At 45.6% G+C, this 17550-nt stretch overlaps 1 protein-coding gene across 2 annotated transcripts in view; it reads right to left on the bottom strand.

Annotated features, from left to right (window-relative positions):
- Positions 1–3730: 3730 nt before the first annotated feature.
- SNX29 (sorting nexin 29) overlaps positions 3731–17550 on the bottom strand; it is a 235980-nt gene continuing 222160 nt past the window's right edge. For both annotated transcript variants that reach the window (XM_063143273.1, XM_063143272.1), the window contains exon 21: positions 3731–3902. In XM_063143273.1, coding sequence (XP_062999343.1) covers positions 3773–3902 — 130 coding nt within the window. In that variant the 3' untranslated portion in view covers positions 3731–3772. The remainder of the gene's footprint in view (positions 3903–17550) is intronic.

Raw genomic sequence — 17550 nt, forward strand, 5'->3', positions numbered from 1 at the left:
CTATCTCAAGCCTCCCTCTTTACAAAGATGTGTGCCTAGGGCATGAGCCACAATTTTAATCACTGAGGTCCAAGTTCAATTTGCGAGTCTGTGAATTATTTCAAAGTTACTTTGGTTCTGGTGTGTTACTGTAAACAGTTTCGAAGCTATTTTGGTTCCAGTGTGTTACTGTAAAGTGGCAGAATAAAACAAACGTTAACGATTTACCTAGCCACGAGTGGTCACTTTTCTTTTACAATGTCACTATGTTTTGTTTGAGGCTCTCTTTTGCAAAATGAATTTCGATGCTGTTCAAAGAACCAAGGAAACACTATGTACATCCTCTACTGTTTTCCAAAGGTAAATGTCAGTTCCTACCTCACCTCCACCTGCAAAGGCAAATTAGGCAAGTGACGTACACACGCCAGTTCTGTCAATCAATTATTGATCCCACTTTCTTGTGAAGTGTGAACCTTTTGCCTTTCTAAAGGGAATTTTCTCATCTACTGCAATGCTATATATATATATATATATATATATATATATATATATATATATCTGTAATAGATGTCAGATTATGGTCAGAGACAAATGATAGATTTTGGGAGAGTCAAAACTAGTTTGAAGATGCGTTGCTTCCCATACTGTGTGCATACATTTATGTTGTCCCAGTGTCCCTAATGCAAAGTCTTCAAACTGCTTTCAACTCTCTAAAAGAGTGGGGGAGGGGAAGAGTGACTGCCTGTCTCCAGCTGAAGCAGTTGGGAGAGGGGTCAGCTTCCAAGCAATTCGTAGGGAGCGTAAAGATTTGGCAGGTCTCACGTGAGTGAAGGACTTCTTCACACAGTGCATAGTTACCTTATGGAACTCACTACCACAAGATGTGGTGATGGCCACCCATTTGGATGGCTTTAAAAAGAGGTTGGATAAATTCCTGGAGGAGAAGGCTATCCATGGCTACTAGCCCTGATGGCGAAGTGCATCCTCCAGCAGCAGAGGCAGTAAGCCTACATGCACCAGTTGCTGGGGAACATGGGTAGGAGGGTACTGCTGTATTCACATCCTGCTTGTCAGATTTCAGTAGACAGCTGGTTGGCCACTGTGTGAACAGAGTGCTGAACTAGATGGACCCTCAGTCTGAACCAACACAGGTCTGATGTTCTTAATTCAGCAAGAGACTTCCAAGGTTCACTGGTACCCATGCACAACTAGGGATGTTGAAGAAATCAGCAATGGAATCAAAGGAGTAAGGATTTCTATGAATTTGACCCACTGATTCCGCAGTGGATCGGCGTTTCCCAAATCGCACAGATTCCTCGACTTGTGGACCAGTTGTTGTTTTTTAACGTCCCACAATTTTACTCAAACTTCGTTGTAGAAAAATAGGATTCATCATCATCATCATGCAGCTGGAAATGCACATTTTCACCATAGGCTAAAGCATGGAAATGTGCATTGGGGGGATCTGCACATTTTCGCAAGTGTGAATTTGCACAAAGTGGATTTGCGCAAATTCGGAAGCTTGGAAGAATCCTATTCCATCAATGAGCTGATGATGGAACCAAGGGCACCTGATGATCTGCGAAAAGCAGACGGAATGCATTTTACAAAAGCCGTGCATCCCTATGCATAACCCAACCTCATCACCTGCATGAGAGATATGAGGAATCGCACCTGTACACAGGTTTTGCTTTGCTGTATTCCTATGCAGGAATATTGCAGCGAGAAATTCCATTATCGTGGCACAGAATCACAGAATTTTAGAACCGGAAAGGATCACCCAGAAGTCATCTAGCCCATTCCTCTGCTCCAATGCAAGTTGGACTTCTTTTCCTTTTCTGAGGTTCCTCCCGCTTGAGAATACCCTCATAGGGCACTTTCCATATTTCCTATCAAAAATTTCAGCTGCTTTTCAGTAGATTGCTTTTCCAACTTCCTTCCCGGAGCAATGACCCGGTCCACAAACTTCTGCAAACGAAGACAGCTCTGCCTCTGGGCTTACAATCTAAAATGTGGGGGGAGCCCCCCACCTCCAAATAAATGCATTCATGTCATTGTGTGGCAAAGCTGAAAACTAATGTTGCAGATGTCATTTGTGAAATGGCGACCGCAAACTCAGGGGTCTTGTCCCATGGCCAGCACAAACGACACACCGCACATTTCAAGGTCTCTGGTTCCATTTACGTCCCAGGTCTTCAAATGCTGATCCCTCTGAACAGTGTTGATGTGGACTGGTATTCCCATCCAAACCCTGGGATTACTGCCGTAGAGAGCGTACTGCTCCATTGTAATTCATGCTCTCCGAATCGACATTTCAGTGTGCTAGAAAGTTTTAATAATACTGCTAGTACAGGGAGGGAGGGTGGAGGGAAGTGAATAAAATAAGTATTGGCAGACATACATCTCTGGGAAAGTAGATTTAGCTCTGCGGGAGAGGGATGCAATTGAGAGTAAAGCGATGGCACCCTGAGCACAAAATGTACATCACAGGAGAAGACATGAAGGAAACACAGACTTTGTTCTTGATAGAAGACAGGAGTATGTCCGGTAGAGCTTATTAAAGAAAAGGAAAAGAGCCAAGCAGGGATAGGCAACCTAGTGCCCTCCAGATGTTTTGGACTACAACTCCCAGAATACCAGTTGGCCATGTTGGCTGGGGACAATGGGAGTTGTAGTTTATATCATCCAGAGGCCACCAGTTTGCCGGACTCCGAGCTCAGATGTCCTTCGCTGCCTACGATGGTGCAAAGCATGGGTGTAGTGACCTGCATTCCCAGCTATCCCATGTCAGTATTCCCATGAGATGCCACCATCATTCTGCCACCATCATTCTGCCCCCACCCCGCCCCCGGGTTATCTTCCAGTTGTCCTTGCTGCATCCTTACCAGGAGCCATTTTGGCGAGAGGCGATGGGCGCTTTCATGAGGCAGTCCTTGGCGGTGTCGCTTCCTGTGTCTTAGCAGGAAGTGGTGGAGAAAGCGGCCCCACGCGTCCGCTGGTGTTGATGCTGAGAAAGTGTCTATGCAACATATCACCAAGACACCAATTGTGCAAGCTGAGCAAAATGGCCAGAAAGCTATCTCATCCACTGTAAAAAAAACCCAACCCGCACACCTCACCCATTCCCTTGATTTCATCTCTTGCCATGAGCAAATTAAGAATTTTGGAAGTGCACACTTCCGCTTCACCACAGAACAACTTTTCCCTTGTGGGTTTTGCAGCGGCTCGGATTTGCTCTCTCTGTGCCTGGAGATCTGGGAAGATCCGGACAGAAACACGGATCCTTTCTCTCCGTTGGTTTATAGCGGCGGTAAAAAGGCTCTGTTTGGGGGGGGGAAGTAATGAGCCGGGTAGAAAAAGTGGGTGAAAAGAAATAGTCTTACTGTAATTAGTGGTGGGAAATGACATTCCCATGAACCCACAAGCCTCAGAAAGCTATGAGGGAACACAGAGGGAATCGCATTGAAACCACAGGAGACTCCAGTATAGGAATGAGAGTTTTCACAAAGCAAAGAAAATGTGAACCTTTGTGTGGGGGGTGGGGGGTGGGAGTGTCCTAGGCCAAAAGGCCTCTGATCGTTTTGGAAAATGGCTGCTACTTCAAAAGCGACCTGCTTGATCAAAGTAAGGACTCTTCTGGCAGACCAGTTTTCCCTTTCTGGCTCTAAAATTCGACACTGGTTTTTGTTTTTTCCACCCACAGGCTTGCGTCATCAGGCTTGCACAGGACAGAACAAAATCGGAATGCAGCTTAAAGTACATGCCGCTATCGGTCGTAATTATCTCCCAAAAGTCAAAGGTCACCACTCTGCGGCTCCGGGTTCCGGGGCTCTCTTTGATGGCTCCGAGACAGCTTGGGGAATCGGGGCGTCCCTCGGGGGCGGCTGCTTTTGCCGGCTGATTCTGCCGCAGGTTGGAAGTCACTAGAAAACAGGAGGAAGGGACAAGCCGCAAACAAGTTCATGTTAGTATATTTAACAGAATTTCTCTCTCTTTCTATCTCTCTCTCCCCCATATGTGGAGCAAGCAGATATTGTAACATAACTGTGCATCGATATATATATATCATTAACTTGCCGGATCTGCACTGCTTACATGGTGAACTAGGGAATGAGTGAATTCATTTCATGACATGTCCTCGCAAATACAATACAATACACAACTCCATGGCCCGAAGTTCTGAGGAGACATTTTATAAATCGTTGGAAGTGATCGACAACACAGGCATTCTTATTATGTATTTTTATTTGTTTTACAACGAGCTGACAATGCGCTGGTGCGAATGATGGACAGATGTATTGATATACAAGAATGCACACTGGTAATACATCCCTTGGAGGAGCTTCGCAGTCTATTTGGACCCACAAATAGACTGATGTCATGAATGGGTTGCTTACTCGTCTACTACAAACAATGATTGGGAAACGTCGCTTACCTAGCGGTCATTCACAGGCTATGGACTCCTCGGAAAACTACAGTACAAAAGGAATAAGGTTGTACTTTTCACCATTTTTTCAGAGGACTCCACAAGGCTATTTATGCACTGCGCACATGCGCACAGACACGGACACCCTTTCTACGCCTACTGGACTCCCACAAGACAAGGGAGGAAGCCCTCTTAATAATACAACGTGTGTTCCACCTGATTGCATAATTGTTCTCCTGTCCCATAGTCCAGAAGAGTTAGACCTGAGATCTCCAACATGGTACCCATAGGCACCAGTGCACTTGCAGACACTTCTCTTGGTGGCCACCAATAGATACCGGGATGAGATATGCTAGAGGATGTAAAATGGACAGTGTGAAAGCTAAAGGCCATATAAATAGCATCCTGGTGACTAACCAACCTAAACATCTGGATTCTGATAGTCTTCTCCATTGTCTATGCTACCCTTCCAGTTGAATTAGGATGAAGCTCAGAACAAGCAAGTGAGAAATGCGAGAGGGAACAGCAAACATGAAGCCCAGGCTCAGCAGGCGATCAGAGCTTGGAGGAAAGCAGGACTCATGTCCTGCTTTTGGGTTTCCCGCGAGCTGCTGGTTGGTCACTGTGTGAACAGAATGCCGGACTAGACAGACCCTTGGTCTGATCCACCAGGCCTCTTCTTAGACAACCAGCCTCCCCAATTGGCGGGTTAAAGCTCTAGAGATGGTCAACATCTATGCGCCAAGCCTTGGGACATCGTATGCCAGATCAGACTTCTTGCCCATCAGGTGCAGTGTTGCCCACACTGACTGGCAGAAGCTCTCCAGGGTCTTAGACAAGGGAGGACTTTCTCATGACCTGAGAACTGGAGATGCTGGGAACTGAACCTGGGATGAGGGATATTGCGGGTACTTGAATGGGTCTGTGAGTCCGACAGACTTCCCTACATCCACCAGCCCCAGACCTAGGCAGCAGCACGGCCAGAAGATGCCCCAAGCACAAACCTTTAGAACCGGGATGTCGGTGTCTGGGTGTGACTCAGCCTGCCACTGAAGCTTCCCATCCCTGCTTCCAAAAGACAAGTAGAAACACAAAAAGTCGGCTTATTTTCAGGGCAGGTATTAAGATTCTGTGGGACAACCCTAATCACGCCTATCTTCACTAGTGCTCACTAAGGGGCTGAGCATGGGGTGTTTCCTTTTTGAACAACCCATCAACAACTAGAGAATGCAGGAAATGCACGCCCATCAACAATACTTTTAAGTTCCAGCGTGATCCTCTTGTGTAATAGCAAGGTTCACAAATTACCGCTTTTATTGTTGTGGTTGCCTTTCAATAAAAACCAGGACTGAAAAATACAACCAGCCTGGCAGCGGCTCAAGGTAAATGGAGCTCTGCTGTCAGACGTCCTGGGCTCTTGCTGGTTCCCCCGTCGCACAAACACACCCTACGAAAACTTGACTCTGCAGCGTCCAATTTTCAGTCCGACAGCAGCCTACCTAAGCTGTATTGCATGCTGCCTCCTTCCATGCATCTCACAATGACCTAGCAGCATCCTGACATTTGGGGATAGGCCTGAAAATTTGGGGGACTGGGTAAGTTTACATTCCAAAAGGGAAGTGGGGGAGGGAAAGGAAATAAAAGAAATCAGGCTAGCATTGGGAATAGAACAGGGTCACTCTCCAGACACAAAAAGAAGTTATCACGTAGCAAAAGGCCCTGTTTGACTGAGGCTCTCTATCTACATCTGTTTCGTGATTCCAAGCCGTCCCGCCGAGATGGGAGACAATAAAGAGGTCTGCTGTGCAACGCACAAAGCTTTATTCAGTAAAGAGACATCTCTTCACACCTGAAGGGAGTGTGAATGCAAGGAGCTATTTAGTCTACTAAGCTTAAACTAAATGGACAGTTGCCTGCTGTGCCTGACAGGCTTTTACTGGACTCCTCCTTCAGGGAGGGTCTTCAAGCTGTAACCTCTGCCATGTGCTAGTCTAGCGGACCGCCTCTCACCTACTCTCAACTCTGCCTGCTTAACCCTGCGGCGGACTCTGGGATTTGTCAATTCCGATACTCCCTCCCCCTCCAACACAGATGGAGTTCTCCAGGAAGGGGAAAAGAGGGAAGCTAATCCCTGAGCCTGGGCCTCTTGTTCAATAAGTTCCTGAGAAGATTCTTGACTCCTGGAAAGCCTTGGAGAATTTCCTCCTGTGCTTCCTGAATAATAATAATAATAATAATAATAATAATAATAATAATAATAATAATAATTTATTTGTTACCTGCCTCTCCCTCCAGATTGAGGCGGGGTACAACACAAATGCAAATGCCATAAAATACATATAATTAAAACATTTAAAACTAATACATTATTAAAAACAGCACATTATTAAAAGGCATCTTAAAATTCAACTGGGTAGGCCTGCCGGAAGAGATCAGTCGTGATAGCTTTCTTAAAATCCGGAAGACAGTTAAATTGACGAATCTCTCCCGGCAGGTCATTCCATAATCTGGGAGCGGCAGAGGAAAAGGTCCTTTGAGTAATAGTTGTCAGCTTTGTTTTTGTTGACTGGAGTAAATTCTTCCCAGAGGACTTGAGTGTGTGGGATGGATTGCACGGGAGACGGTGATCCCACAGGTAGCCTGAATGCAAACCATGTAGGGCTTTAAAGGTGATAACCAACACTTTATACTTTGCCCGGAAACGAATTGGCAGCCAGTGAAGAGTTTTTAAAACTGGTGTAACGTGGTCACCCCTAGGTGTACCAGTGACCAACCTGGCTGCCATATTTTGAACTAGTTGAAGTTTCCGGACTAGGCACAAAGGCAACCCTATGTAGAGTGCATTGCAGAAGTCGAGCCTCGAAGTTACTAGCATGTGCACTACCATCTTTAGGTCTTCCGACTCTAGGAAGGGGCGCAGCTGGCATATCAGCTGAAGCTTGGCTGGTCATTACCTTCAGCCTCTGAGTTTGCATCGGGATCCACAGCAGGGTTACCAGACCTGAACCTGACAATGGGTGCCCTCCGGACGTTTTAGGCACCCAGCATTCCAAGCCATTGGGCATGTTGGATGGGAGTTGAAGTCAAATACGTGGAGGGCAGCAAGTTGGAGAAGGCTATTCTACATCATACTTAAGCTGACAGTGAATCCAGGCTCTTCCCTTCATTTCTCTCTTAACAAACATGTTACCGAAATTAGGAAATAGCACCATGCACGAACAGCCCATTGGGTTTCCTGCCAGCCAGGATTCTTTTCGCTCCATATGGAAACAGTTGCAAGCAGCTGAAGAGCAAGTTCGGCTGCTAGTGACAGAATCTGCTTCCATGGAAACAAAACGCTATATATGCAAAAAAAGGAAGTTAAAAGATTTTAAATGCATATATTCTTTTTTTTTTTTTTTTTTTTTTTTGGTAGCTAAAAGTGAGACCTTGTGTTTTATCTATCAACTCACACTACCTCCATTTTCTCTAGGAAACAAGAGGTGGGGTGAGTTGTCAACATACGTGCCCAAATATTCTCACTTGTCAATTTCTCCCTCAGGCTGCCTGCCGTGCAGCGAAAGCAATGGTCTGTAAAAAGTCAGCAAACTGGCGGAACTGCTCCCCTCCCAAAAAATAAAATAAATTTGTAAAATGCGGTGAGGGAAAAAGTGTATTCCCCTCCCGGAGTCCCTCTCCCTGACAGATGCAATGATTTCAGCTCTGACATGCAATCTTGCAGAACACCGCAAACTGGAACCATTTTTGCTCAACACCGTGGCGTTCGGACAGATTCTGACAACAAAATCCAGCTGCTAGCATTAGGGTGGCAGCTTTGATTAAAAAAAAATATGCACTGCAATATTCAGTGCATCCCCAGAAGGGCAATCGAGATATAACTGAGGAAGATCCCATCCTTAGGCGTGAAGGCAAAGGACACTTGGAAGAGGCAGAGGGCCATGTGGGGTCAGAGTGTCGTGTTTCTCAGGACACTCCTGCTTTCGATGGGAGGCAAATGACGAGGCTTGCTAAGTAATCCACGAAGCTTTTATTAAGCAACAAACGCCTCTTCTACCTGAAGAGAGTCTAACCTCTTGGAAACGTCCCCCTAGGCAAAACTATGCAAACTAAGCAAGACAATTGTCCGTTCAAGAAGAATAGGAAGCCATTTCCCAAACGCCCGTAACTTCAGAGCACTTGGTGCAGAGGCAGGTTCTGGCGCAATCGAACTGACTTTCTCACACCTTCCTTCTGTGCCATGCGTTTGAGCTTCTGGCAGACCCTAGCATCAGCTAGCTTGTTGGGGCATTCTCCTCCGGAAGAAAGCTCACTTCCCACTGAGTGTGTAGGATTTGGCCTTGAGGAGATAAGCTCTGGATAGGGCTGACTCTCAGCTGGTGAAGAGCCTGTAAGAGCTTCCTCCCCCACTGGTACAGGCTGGCTGGTGTCTGGCACTGCGTCTTCTAGTTCTGAATCTGATTCTGATTGATTACCTGAAACACCTTCCCAGAACAGGGGCAGTAGGGTTAGACATGACACTGAGCAGTGTTGAAGATAGTTAGAGAGGGCCTATTCAAGAAAGAAGGTTTTTTGATGAGATCATGATCTGTGGTACTTTGAGACTCGCAGGGGAAGCTGGCAGCAAGGTGAAGGCTGGAGGCAGATCGAGGCAGGAAGAAAGTAGGACCTTGGATAGCTCTAAGTAGGTCCTGCTGGCCAGAGCTCTCTTCTATTAGGACAATAGGAAGTTGTTGTCTCAGCAATGAACTGGGGTGCTGGCTGGGGGGTTATGGGAGTTGTAGACCAAAAACATCTGGAAGGCACCAGGTTGAAGAAGTCTGAGATAGGCCCATGGTCTGATTCAGCATGCCTCTTCTAATGTTCTTATGGCAGGAATGAAGAGTACATCTTTGTATTGTTAGAACTCTTTCAATTAAAACCTAAAACGTGAGTGGCAGTCGGACCTAGAAAAAATATATTTGGGAAGCCATCCTGCTTCCTCAAGCTTTCAAAGACAACAATGTAAGTGCAAGAACAGAAGACACCAAAGCATCTGAGCCAGAGTATCTGGATTAATACCAAAGTATCTGTATTATGCATGCTGACACTGATACATCCCTTGATCATTACACTGCTGATTGCACATTAGTTATCTGGGCAGTAACTTTCTGGCTATAAATGCTTGCTATTGTTCAACCTCTAAACAGCCCAGAAATGTCAACATGTGGAGGACAGAGATTAGAGCATATGATTCTGGTCTTGCACCATCTGCTGTCCTGTCCCCCCTTTGATGCTCTATGTGGTTTGGAGCCAGGTTATCACTGTGACCTTCTGCTCCGATACGAGCTGCTCTCAGGTGGAGATTGGTACAGAGGTTCTGCATGTTGCCTCACCGTTAAACAAGACCAGGCGGGTGGGTAGAGTGGCCAAATGCTCCACAAGGGCTCCTCCACCTTGAATGGTTGGGTAGAAGAGAGAACTGTCCTCTTCTATGCAAGAGGGGATGGAAGAGTGCATGAGCCCGGGGGGCAGTGGAGAGAGGAGGCAAGCTTAGTGTGACATCTGAACGCAGCCAATACCACCTTGCCATCGTTCCATCGACCTTGTAAGGAAGGTCAACATAATGCCCTATGAAGAGAGCCTGAAAGAGCTGGCCATGTTTAGCCTGGAGAAGAGAAGATTGAGGGGAGACATGATAGCGCTCTTCAAATACTTAAAAGGTTGTCACACAGAGGAGGGCCAGGATCTCTTCTCGATCCTCCCAGAGTGCAGGACACGGAATAACGGACTCGAGTTAAAGGAAGCCAGATTCCTGCTGGACATCAGGAAAAACTTCCTGTTAAAGCAGTATGACAATGGAGCCAGTTACCTAGGGAGGTGGTGGGCTCTCCCACACTAGAGGCATTCAAGAGGCAGCTGGACAACCATCTGTCAGGGATACTTTAAGATGGATTCCTGCATTGAGCAGGGGGTTGGACTCAATGGCCTTATAGGCCCCTTCCAACTCTACTATTCTATGATTCTACGACTCCGTATTTTAGACAGAGGGTGGGGATGAATTGAAAGAATGCCTTGCCTAAAGCCACCTAGTGAGTTCACAGACCGGAGAACTTCCTGATTTGCAGCTGGATCTTATGCTGCTACACTACGCCTGCTCCCTTGCAGACCATACGTGTGGAATGGAAGAGGGCTGCCAGGTTGAGCAGGACAGTGGGTATCTTTTTTTGCTGTTGTTGCTGATTGATTGGAAGCCGCTTCAGGAGCCTTACTATGGCTGAGAAGTGGGATGAAAATACTTTAAATAAAAGTAAAATAGAAGGTCCCCAAACCACCGCATGTGGAACTTTCAGAGAGACCACAAAGGAGAATAACTTAGAAAAGAGACAAAAGGAGGCTCTCCCACGTCAGGTTTCACTCCAGATCTTGTATAAAAGTAATCCTGGACGTAGTTCACAAGGAGCAATTTCGACAGGCCGATAGATCCCCCTTTGTTACTATCCGGCGAACCCCTTTCTCTGGGTTCAAAGATGGGCTGGTGGCGTGGACCTGCCTTAGTTACCTATTTAACTTTTAAACAGTCCATAGCCAGTCTGTTTGGGTATTAGAAGAAATAAAAGGAATTCGATGAGACAGAAGAACCGCGCGGCAGTTAAAGATGTTTATAGAAGCTTCTTCCCGGAAAGAATTTCTATTCTTTAAAAAAGAAGAAGAAAGGGAGTCATCAAATGTGAAAAAGAGAGAGAGAAATGTTGTAAATGCCATGTTTCACAATAGATGGAGAGGGCCCGGCCTCCCCCTCGCTCTCCAGGGGCAAAAAAGGAAGATGTTTGACACGTTCACTCCTGCAAATGCATCTCGCCTCTCAGAAGATCTGGAAAGTTTCAAGCGTCTCCTACTCACTCTGCCACAAATGTGTCAAAAATATCGCCGTCACTCATTATTAATAGCTGGCTTGGGCTCAGCTCTTCCTACTGGCCAACTGCCCGTCAAGCCGCTAGAAAAATTGCAAGTAGGACTTGCTGCTGGATGCCTTGGAGAGGATGTTGTTGTCTGAATCAGCTCCCTGTGAGTAGCCACGCGTACAGACAATAGAAACACTCCACTGGTGGTTTGAAAGAAAACTTTACTTAGGAACATGTAACTTATATCCTACAATGGGATGGCTCGGTTCTCCCATTGTAGTCATCACACCACACAGGTGGGAAGAAATCATCAGAATGAGAAAAAGGGTAAACAGGAAGGAGGGAGGAGACCGGAAGTAGCAAACCAAGCATTGTGGCAATCCCCTCCCACCTTGAAGGTGTACGTTAACCTTTTAGCTTCAGGTTCAGTGACCTGCAGCCTGAGTTCAGCTAACAGAGGACAGGTCTTGGGTTGGCTTTTCCATGCTCCGCCTTAACAGATGACACAGTCTGTTGGTTTGGCTAGCCCAGGACCGTTGAACCTCTAGCCCGGGGGCCAGTCCTGGCAAACCTGGGGTACCACAATGTCCATACCCCCTTCCCCACATCCTCAGGAGGTTTCTCTCTCCCACCAAACGTCTATCATTCCTTGGTTTCATGGCTTTTGTGCATTTTGACACCAATCTAGAGGGTTGAAATGCCCCTCCTAAGGCATGTTACTGCCAAGAAGAGCTTGCAGCTAAAATATCCCTGCCTTTGGGGTGTTTTGACACCACCTAGGGATGTTGGAGAAATCCATTTGCGGATGAAGCTTGACATATTTTCCTAGACTTCATTTTGTTTCCCACTGTGGCATCTGACTCGATCTGCAGCGGGTTGGGCCAGTTCGCAGATTTTCCAGGAATTTTGTGCTTTCAGTAAGGAAGGGGAGGGGGTGGTTCTGTAATCTGCAGGACGCACGGTCAAGTTTGCGCAAATTATGCAGATCCTGCCAAATTTGCACAAATCTGGCTGTCATTTACACAAATTGCCCAGAGATTTGCACAAATAGCAGAACCTTCCCCGAATTTGAGGAACAGCCTGCGGCTCAGCTTGTAGGTGGAAAGTCGTCGTTAATGCCAAAAAAAAGAACTGAATTTCCCACCAAAAGACATCCCTGGCTTTTATCTGTGCGCATTATTTATTTATTTATTTATTTATTTATTTATTTGTTACCCGCCTAAATGCAAACACCATAAAATACATATAATTAATTAAAACATTTTAAACTAATACATTATTAAAAGCAGCACATTATTAAAAAAGCATCTTAAAATTCAACTGGGTAGGCCAGTCTTTATGGCTTTCTTAAATTCTGGAAGACTGTTAAGTTGACGAATCTCTCCCGGCAAGCCATTCCACAAACTGGGAGCAGCAGAAGAAAAGGTCCTCTGGGTACTAGTTGTCAGCCTTGTTTTTATTGGCTGGAGTAAATTCTTCCCAGAGAACCTGAGTGTGGGGAACGGATTGTATGGGAGAAGGTGATCCCGCAGGTAGCTTGGATCCAAACCATGTTTGCCTTTGCCCACCACTGGAACACACATCCTTGAGAGCATCTCAGCCTTAAAAAAGACCAACACCCTCATCCACACTGTACTAGTTAGAGCAGACAGTTCTACGCCTTTCCCAAAACTGACACTTGAGATCAAAGCATGACTCTGTGAAACCTACATCTTAAATATACGATGCAGCGGAACCAAATTAAGTCTGCATCCTTCACTGCTACCTTAGGACTAAAATTGCCTATAGCAAAGACTTAACAGCAAACCTTTGAGCCAGAAACATCTACTTTTCCCAAACTGAGGAAGAGTTCTGTGTCATTTGAAAGCTCGCAATCTGTATTTCTTCTTCTTTGGGTGGGAAAAAAACCTTTTATTTCTTTTATTAAACTTTACACAGTTACAAAATAAATTCACAAAGTAGGTGTAAGATATTTTATAGCATCCATCCTTAATTAGATTTACCAAAACGGAAGGGAAAAGTATACTATTAGTCACAACAATTAGTCTTGAAACTTATCATTCTAGTACATAATGAACCAGACCCATCTTTTGATTAATTGATCCGTTTGCTGCCTCCCCTTTTTAACCCTCACTAAGTAAATGAGTTAACCATACAAACAACTTCCCAAACCTTCAAATACCCTTCATCAATGGACGGTGTTGCAGTTGATAAATGAATGAATATCTCAGTTTCCCTTGATTTCACCACTTTCTTTACATAACTAAATGAAACAACGAATGAGTCCTAAGAGAGCCCATGATGTTTTTAATCTCCACCAAGACGACTTCCGAAATGTCTCAATCTTGGGACAAGACCAAAAAGTACGAATCGCTCGCAACCTGTACTGTGAACATCGGCCGGTCTTAATCAAGATAGTTTTAAACGACACTGTGATTTTCGCCGCAGCGCTTTGATCATCCAGACTTTGCTCCCGGAGCCACGGCCTGTTGCGCGCCAGAAAACAGCGGGCACGAAAAAGGCTAACATTATAAAGGCGCATTATGCTGGCCCATGTGACACGACCATGCAGGCCGTTCAAGTGTCTCTTGTGAAAGCAGCCTTGGGGCCTCATTACGCATTATTGTTCTGCCTAGAAAATGATGATATCCCACTGTCTTCCCCTGCTGGTTTCATATTGCAGAACAGATGCTATGTTTTTCAGAGCTTTCCCCAAGAAAAACACATGCCTTGTAACAATCAAGGTTAGAACAGGAACTGGCCACTGATTCCCTGCAGAATCACCAAGGTACTTGCCACAAACTGAGATTCGGGGTGGGTAATTTGCCAGGGGGGGGGACCCCCCAATGATTATCCAGTGATTGACCTAGTTCAGGTGTAAGCCATCTAGCACTTTCCTGATATTTTGGACTCTGGCTCCCATAACCTCCAGTCAATGGCAAAGGATTATGGGAGTTGTATTCCAAACAGTTGGAGACCACCAGCTTGCCTGCACATCAGGGAAGCTCTGGTTTCTCCACAATCCATAGCGAGCAGTGTTTGCAACTTGGGATGGGGTAGGCGAGCGAGGAAACCTCCTGTTTTTCAGCATGAAGCCCCCAAATGGTGCTCCAGCAATGCATGACGAGAGTCCAGGGTAGCTGGCCTGTGGTCAGGACCTTGGACAGCTCCATGGGACTGAATGCAAAGTTAGTTGAGAAGCACAGAACCTGGGGGAGTATTGCTGGAGTTTAAATAGTCCCACGGCAAGGTGGATTCCTCAAACTACACCTCCTCAGAGGAAAGACGCTCAGGTGTCATGTCTAGCTCTGCTCCCCGTTTTGGAAGAAGGTGTTTCAGGTGATCAATCAGACTCTGAAGCAGAGGAGTCGGCGTCAGAAATAGGCCAGCCTGTACCAGTGGGGGAGAAAGCTCTCACGGGTTCTTCACCAGCTGGGGGTGAACTCTCTCCAGAGCTTACCTCCTCTCCTCAAGGGCAAATCATACAGAGGCAGTGGGAAGCTAACATTCTTCGAAAGGAGAGTGCACAGACAGGCTAGCTGACCCTACGGTGCGCCGCAGGCTAAAACGCGCGGAGTGGAAGGAAGGCGAGAGAAATTTGGAAGCAAAAGTAGGAAAAAGACAACCACATGGGTATGAGCTTCCAAGGCACAAATGCATTGTGTGTGCGTAGACAAGGCCTAGAAGCACAGGTCTGAGCAACGTGGGTGTTGGGAGAAACAAACGCAGGCCTGCTGTTTTAAATCGCAAAGCTCTGGATGGCGAGAGAAATCATCGCACGTGAGCAGTCTGCAAAGAGAAAGCAGAGACTATCAAAATGGGCTTTGATCATCTGTCATGGCCTTCAGGTCGAACCCGTCCGTCAGATAAAAGTTGCTTGAATTGCTCTCATGAAATAACCTCACAACAAAAAGTGACACTGGGCTCCTCTACACCAAGCGGGATATTCCACTATGAAAGTGGTATGAAAGCGGTATATCAGTGGCAGGAGCCCCAAAACTGCTTTATAGCGGTATTGAGGTGCACTGACAACTGTTGGGGCCCCATTGACACATTCCATACGCCGCTTTCATACCATTATATCCTGCTTGGTGTGGCTCCTGCCTTTTGTATACCGCTTTCATACCACTTTCACAATGCAATATCCTGCTTGGTGTAGATTAGGCCTATGTTTGAATGCCTCTATGGAGAAATGAGAGGTATATCAATGTTTTGTTATGTTTAAATGCTTCGTGTGACCTCTGTGTGGGTAGAATGTACCTGAGTAGGCCAGAGGCTTAGCATTGTGACTGTGTGTGGAGCCTGAGTTGTGGTTGCCTTGGTTACAGTGGCTTATGAAGGGCGGCTTCAGGCTGTTTAAAACGTTTAGGGGAGAAGTTACTTTTGTTCTGATTGGTCAGGTGGGTCAACAAAGATGACTGGCAGATGGGAGTTCGATGGGGAAAGTGATTGAGAACTATGCTCAAGTCAGCTAGGGGCAATTGGAAGGTAGATGATCTTGAGCCCAAATATGATGGCGATAATGATACAACTGGCGTTGTAGGCTTGAGATTTTTGCAAACAACAGAAAACATGCCTTACCCTAATATTGGTGAAACACACTGACATGACATAGAAATGGAAAGATGGCCACAATACTGATAGAGGCAGGGAAAGATTTCATCTTGTGAAAGAATGTAATGTGTCAAGGGTTAAAGATGGCTTCTCTGCCAAAGGGTGGCTACAGGTGGCTACATGCCAGATTTGCATTCCTTAATGGTGGACATCATGTGCTAGCAGACAAAGAGGAGAACTTTCAACCAATGGAGCTTCGAATGTAACCTATGACTCATTGAGATTGTGCGCCTTAACTTGCAGATTGAATGTAACTTAACTTGCTAACCCCGTCCTGACCAATCAAGGGGTTCGAAAGAAAGTAACACCCCCTGTGTAATCAGAGTATATATATATAGTAAGATTCCTTTGTTCTGGGTGCCTCCATTTTGTAGAACCGGAGAGCACCCCCATACTGCAGTATTGGAAGTAAATGGATTAAGAGCATTCTCCAGCCTCGTGTTTTTGATTGGCTACTAACGTGCCGGGGTAGCGAGCCTTTCACCCCTGGGTGAGGGGCAACAATACAACTCCAAGTCCTACAATGAATGTGCAGAAATCAGATCCAATAAGATGTGTGTAGTAGACAAAAGATAGCAATAAATATATTATAAATCGAGAAACAAGCAATATAACATTCCAGTTTAGTTTGTGTTCAAGTAGTATGACTTTACCATCTAGACTAAGTTTCACAGTACAAATGTAGAAGAAGTCCTCTGAAAAATAGACCAGTGGAAATCCTTTTGAACAACAATGAGTTAATAATAGTATGATGTGGGTAATGATCACCCATAGAAACGATAACTTTCGTTTGAAATTAGAAGGTAATAACATGAACTATAGAAATTTTTTCAATTTATACACCATATATGTAGACTTATGTTTATTTGAAGGCTCCAGTGTCTCCTATATTTAAACAAGTTCCACATGTAAGAATTATGGCTCTCAGTGGAGCCAGAATCTTACCATATTTTGCTAGCGAGAGCCACATTTTATATAGCTATGTGTCATTTATCTTCCTTTTGCACTCAAGGATCATCTTCCAAAAAATAATGTATAAAATAGACATTGCAGAGTGTCAACATGACAAAAAAAAATGAGTACTCTGCATTTTAACACAGCCAAACCTGAACATTTGTGTCAGGGGCTGCCTACCACATCTCCATCCACAGCTTGGCACGGACAACTTCATTCCCGGCGGAATTACAACGTCCCAAGGCTCCGCTAACAAGGCAACTGTTTAAGGGGAGAGAGAAACCTCTTACGCCGTTCCTGTGACAAAGTGGGTCTTGAGATGCTTGGGTCGTGGTGCGGCATATGCAAAGCCACCCTGTGGTTGCGCATGCATAAAAATAACAAATTTAAGGCGCTAATAACCGGTGGGAATGCGAAGCACTCGGCTCACTTTGAACCCCTTCAATTAAGTTTCCTAATTATCGCAAACACGTTTCTCAAGGGCAACGCAACCAAGTGTGACTTTTTAAGAGGTTTATGTCGCAAGGGTTACGGCTCGTTTGAGAGGAATGCCAGAGTCATTTCTGAAAATGGATTATGTAACTGCGTGTTGGCAGATTTGCATGTGAAACCCGAATTCAAACCACTTGGAAGCACTGGATGGGCGATCTTGAGGAATCTACTTCAGAGGAACACAGGATGTCACCTCGCACTGAG

The sequence above is a fragment of the Elgaria multicarinata genome, chromosome 17 (assembly GCF_023053635.1).
Source record: "Elgaria multicarinata webbii isolate HBS135686 ecotype San Diego chromosome 17, rElgMul1.1.pri, whole genome shotgun sequence".
Lineage (NCBI taxonomy): Eukaryota > Metazoa > Chordata > Lepidosauria > Squamata > Anguidae > Elgaria > Elgaria multicarinata.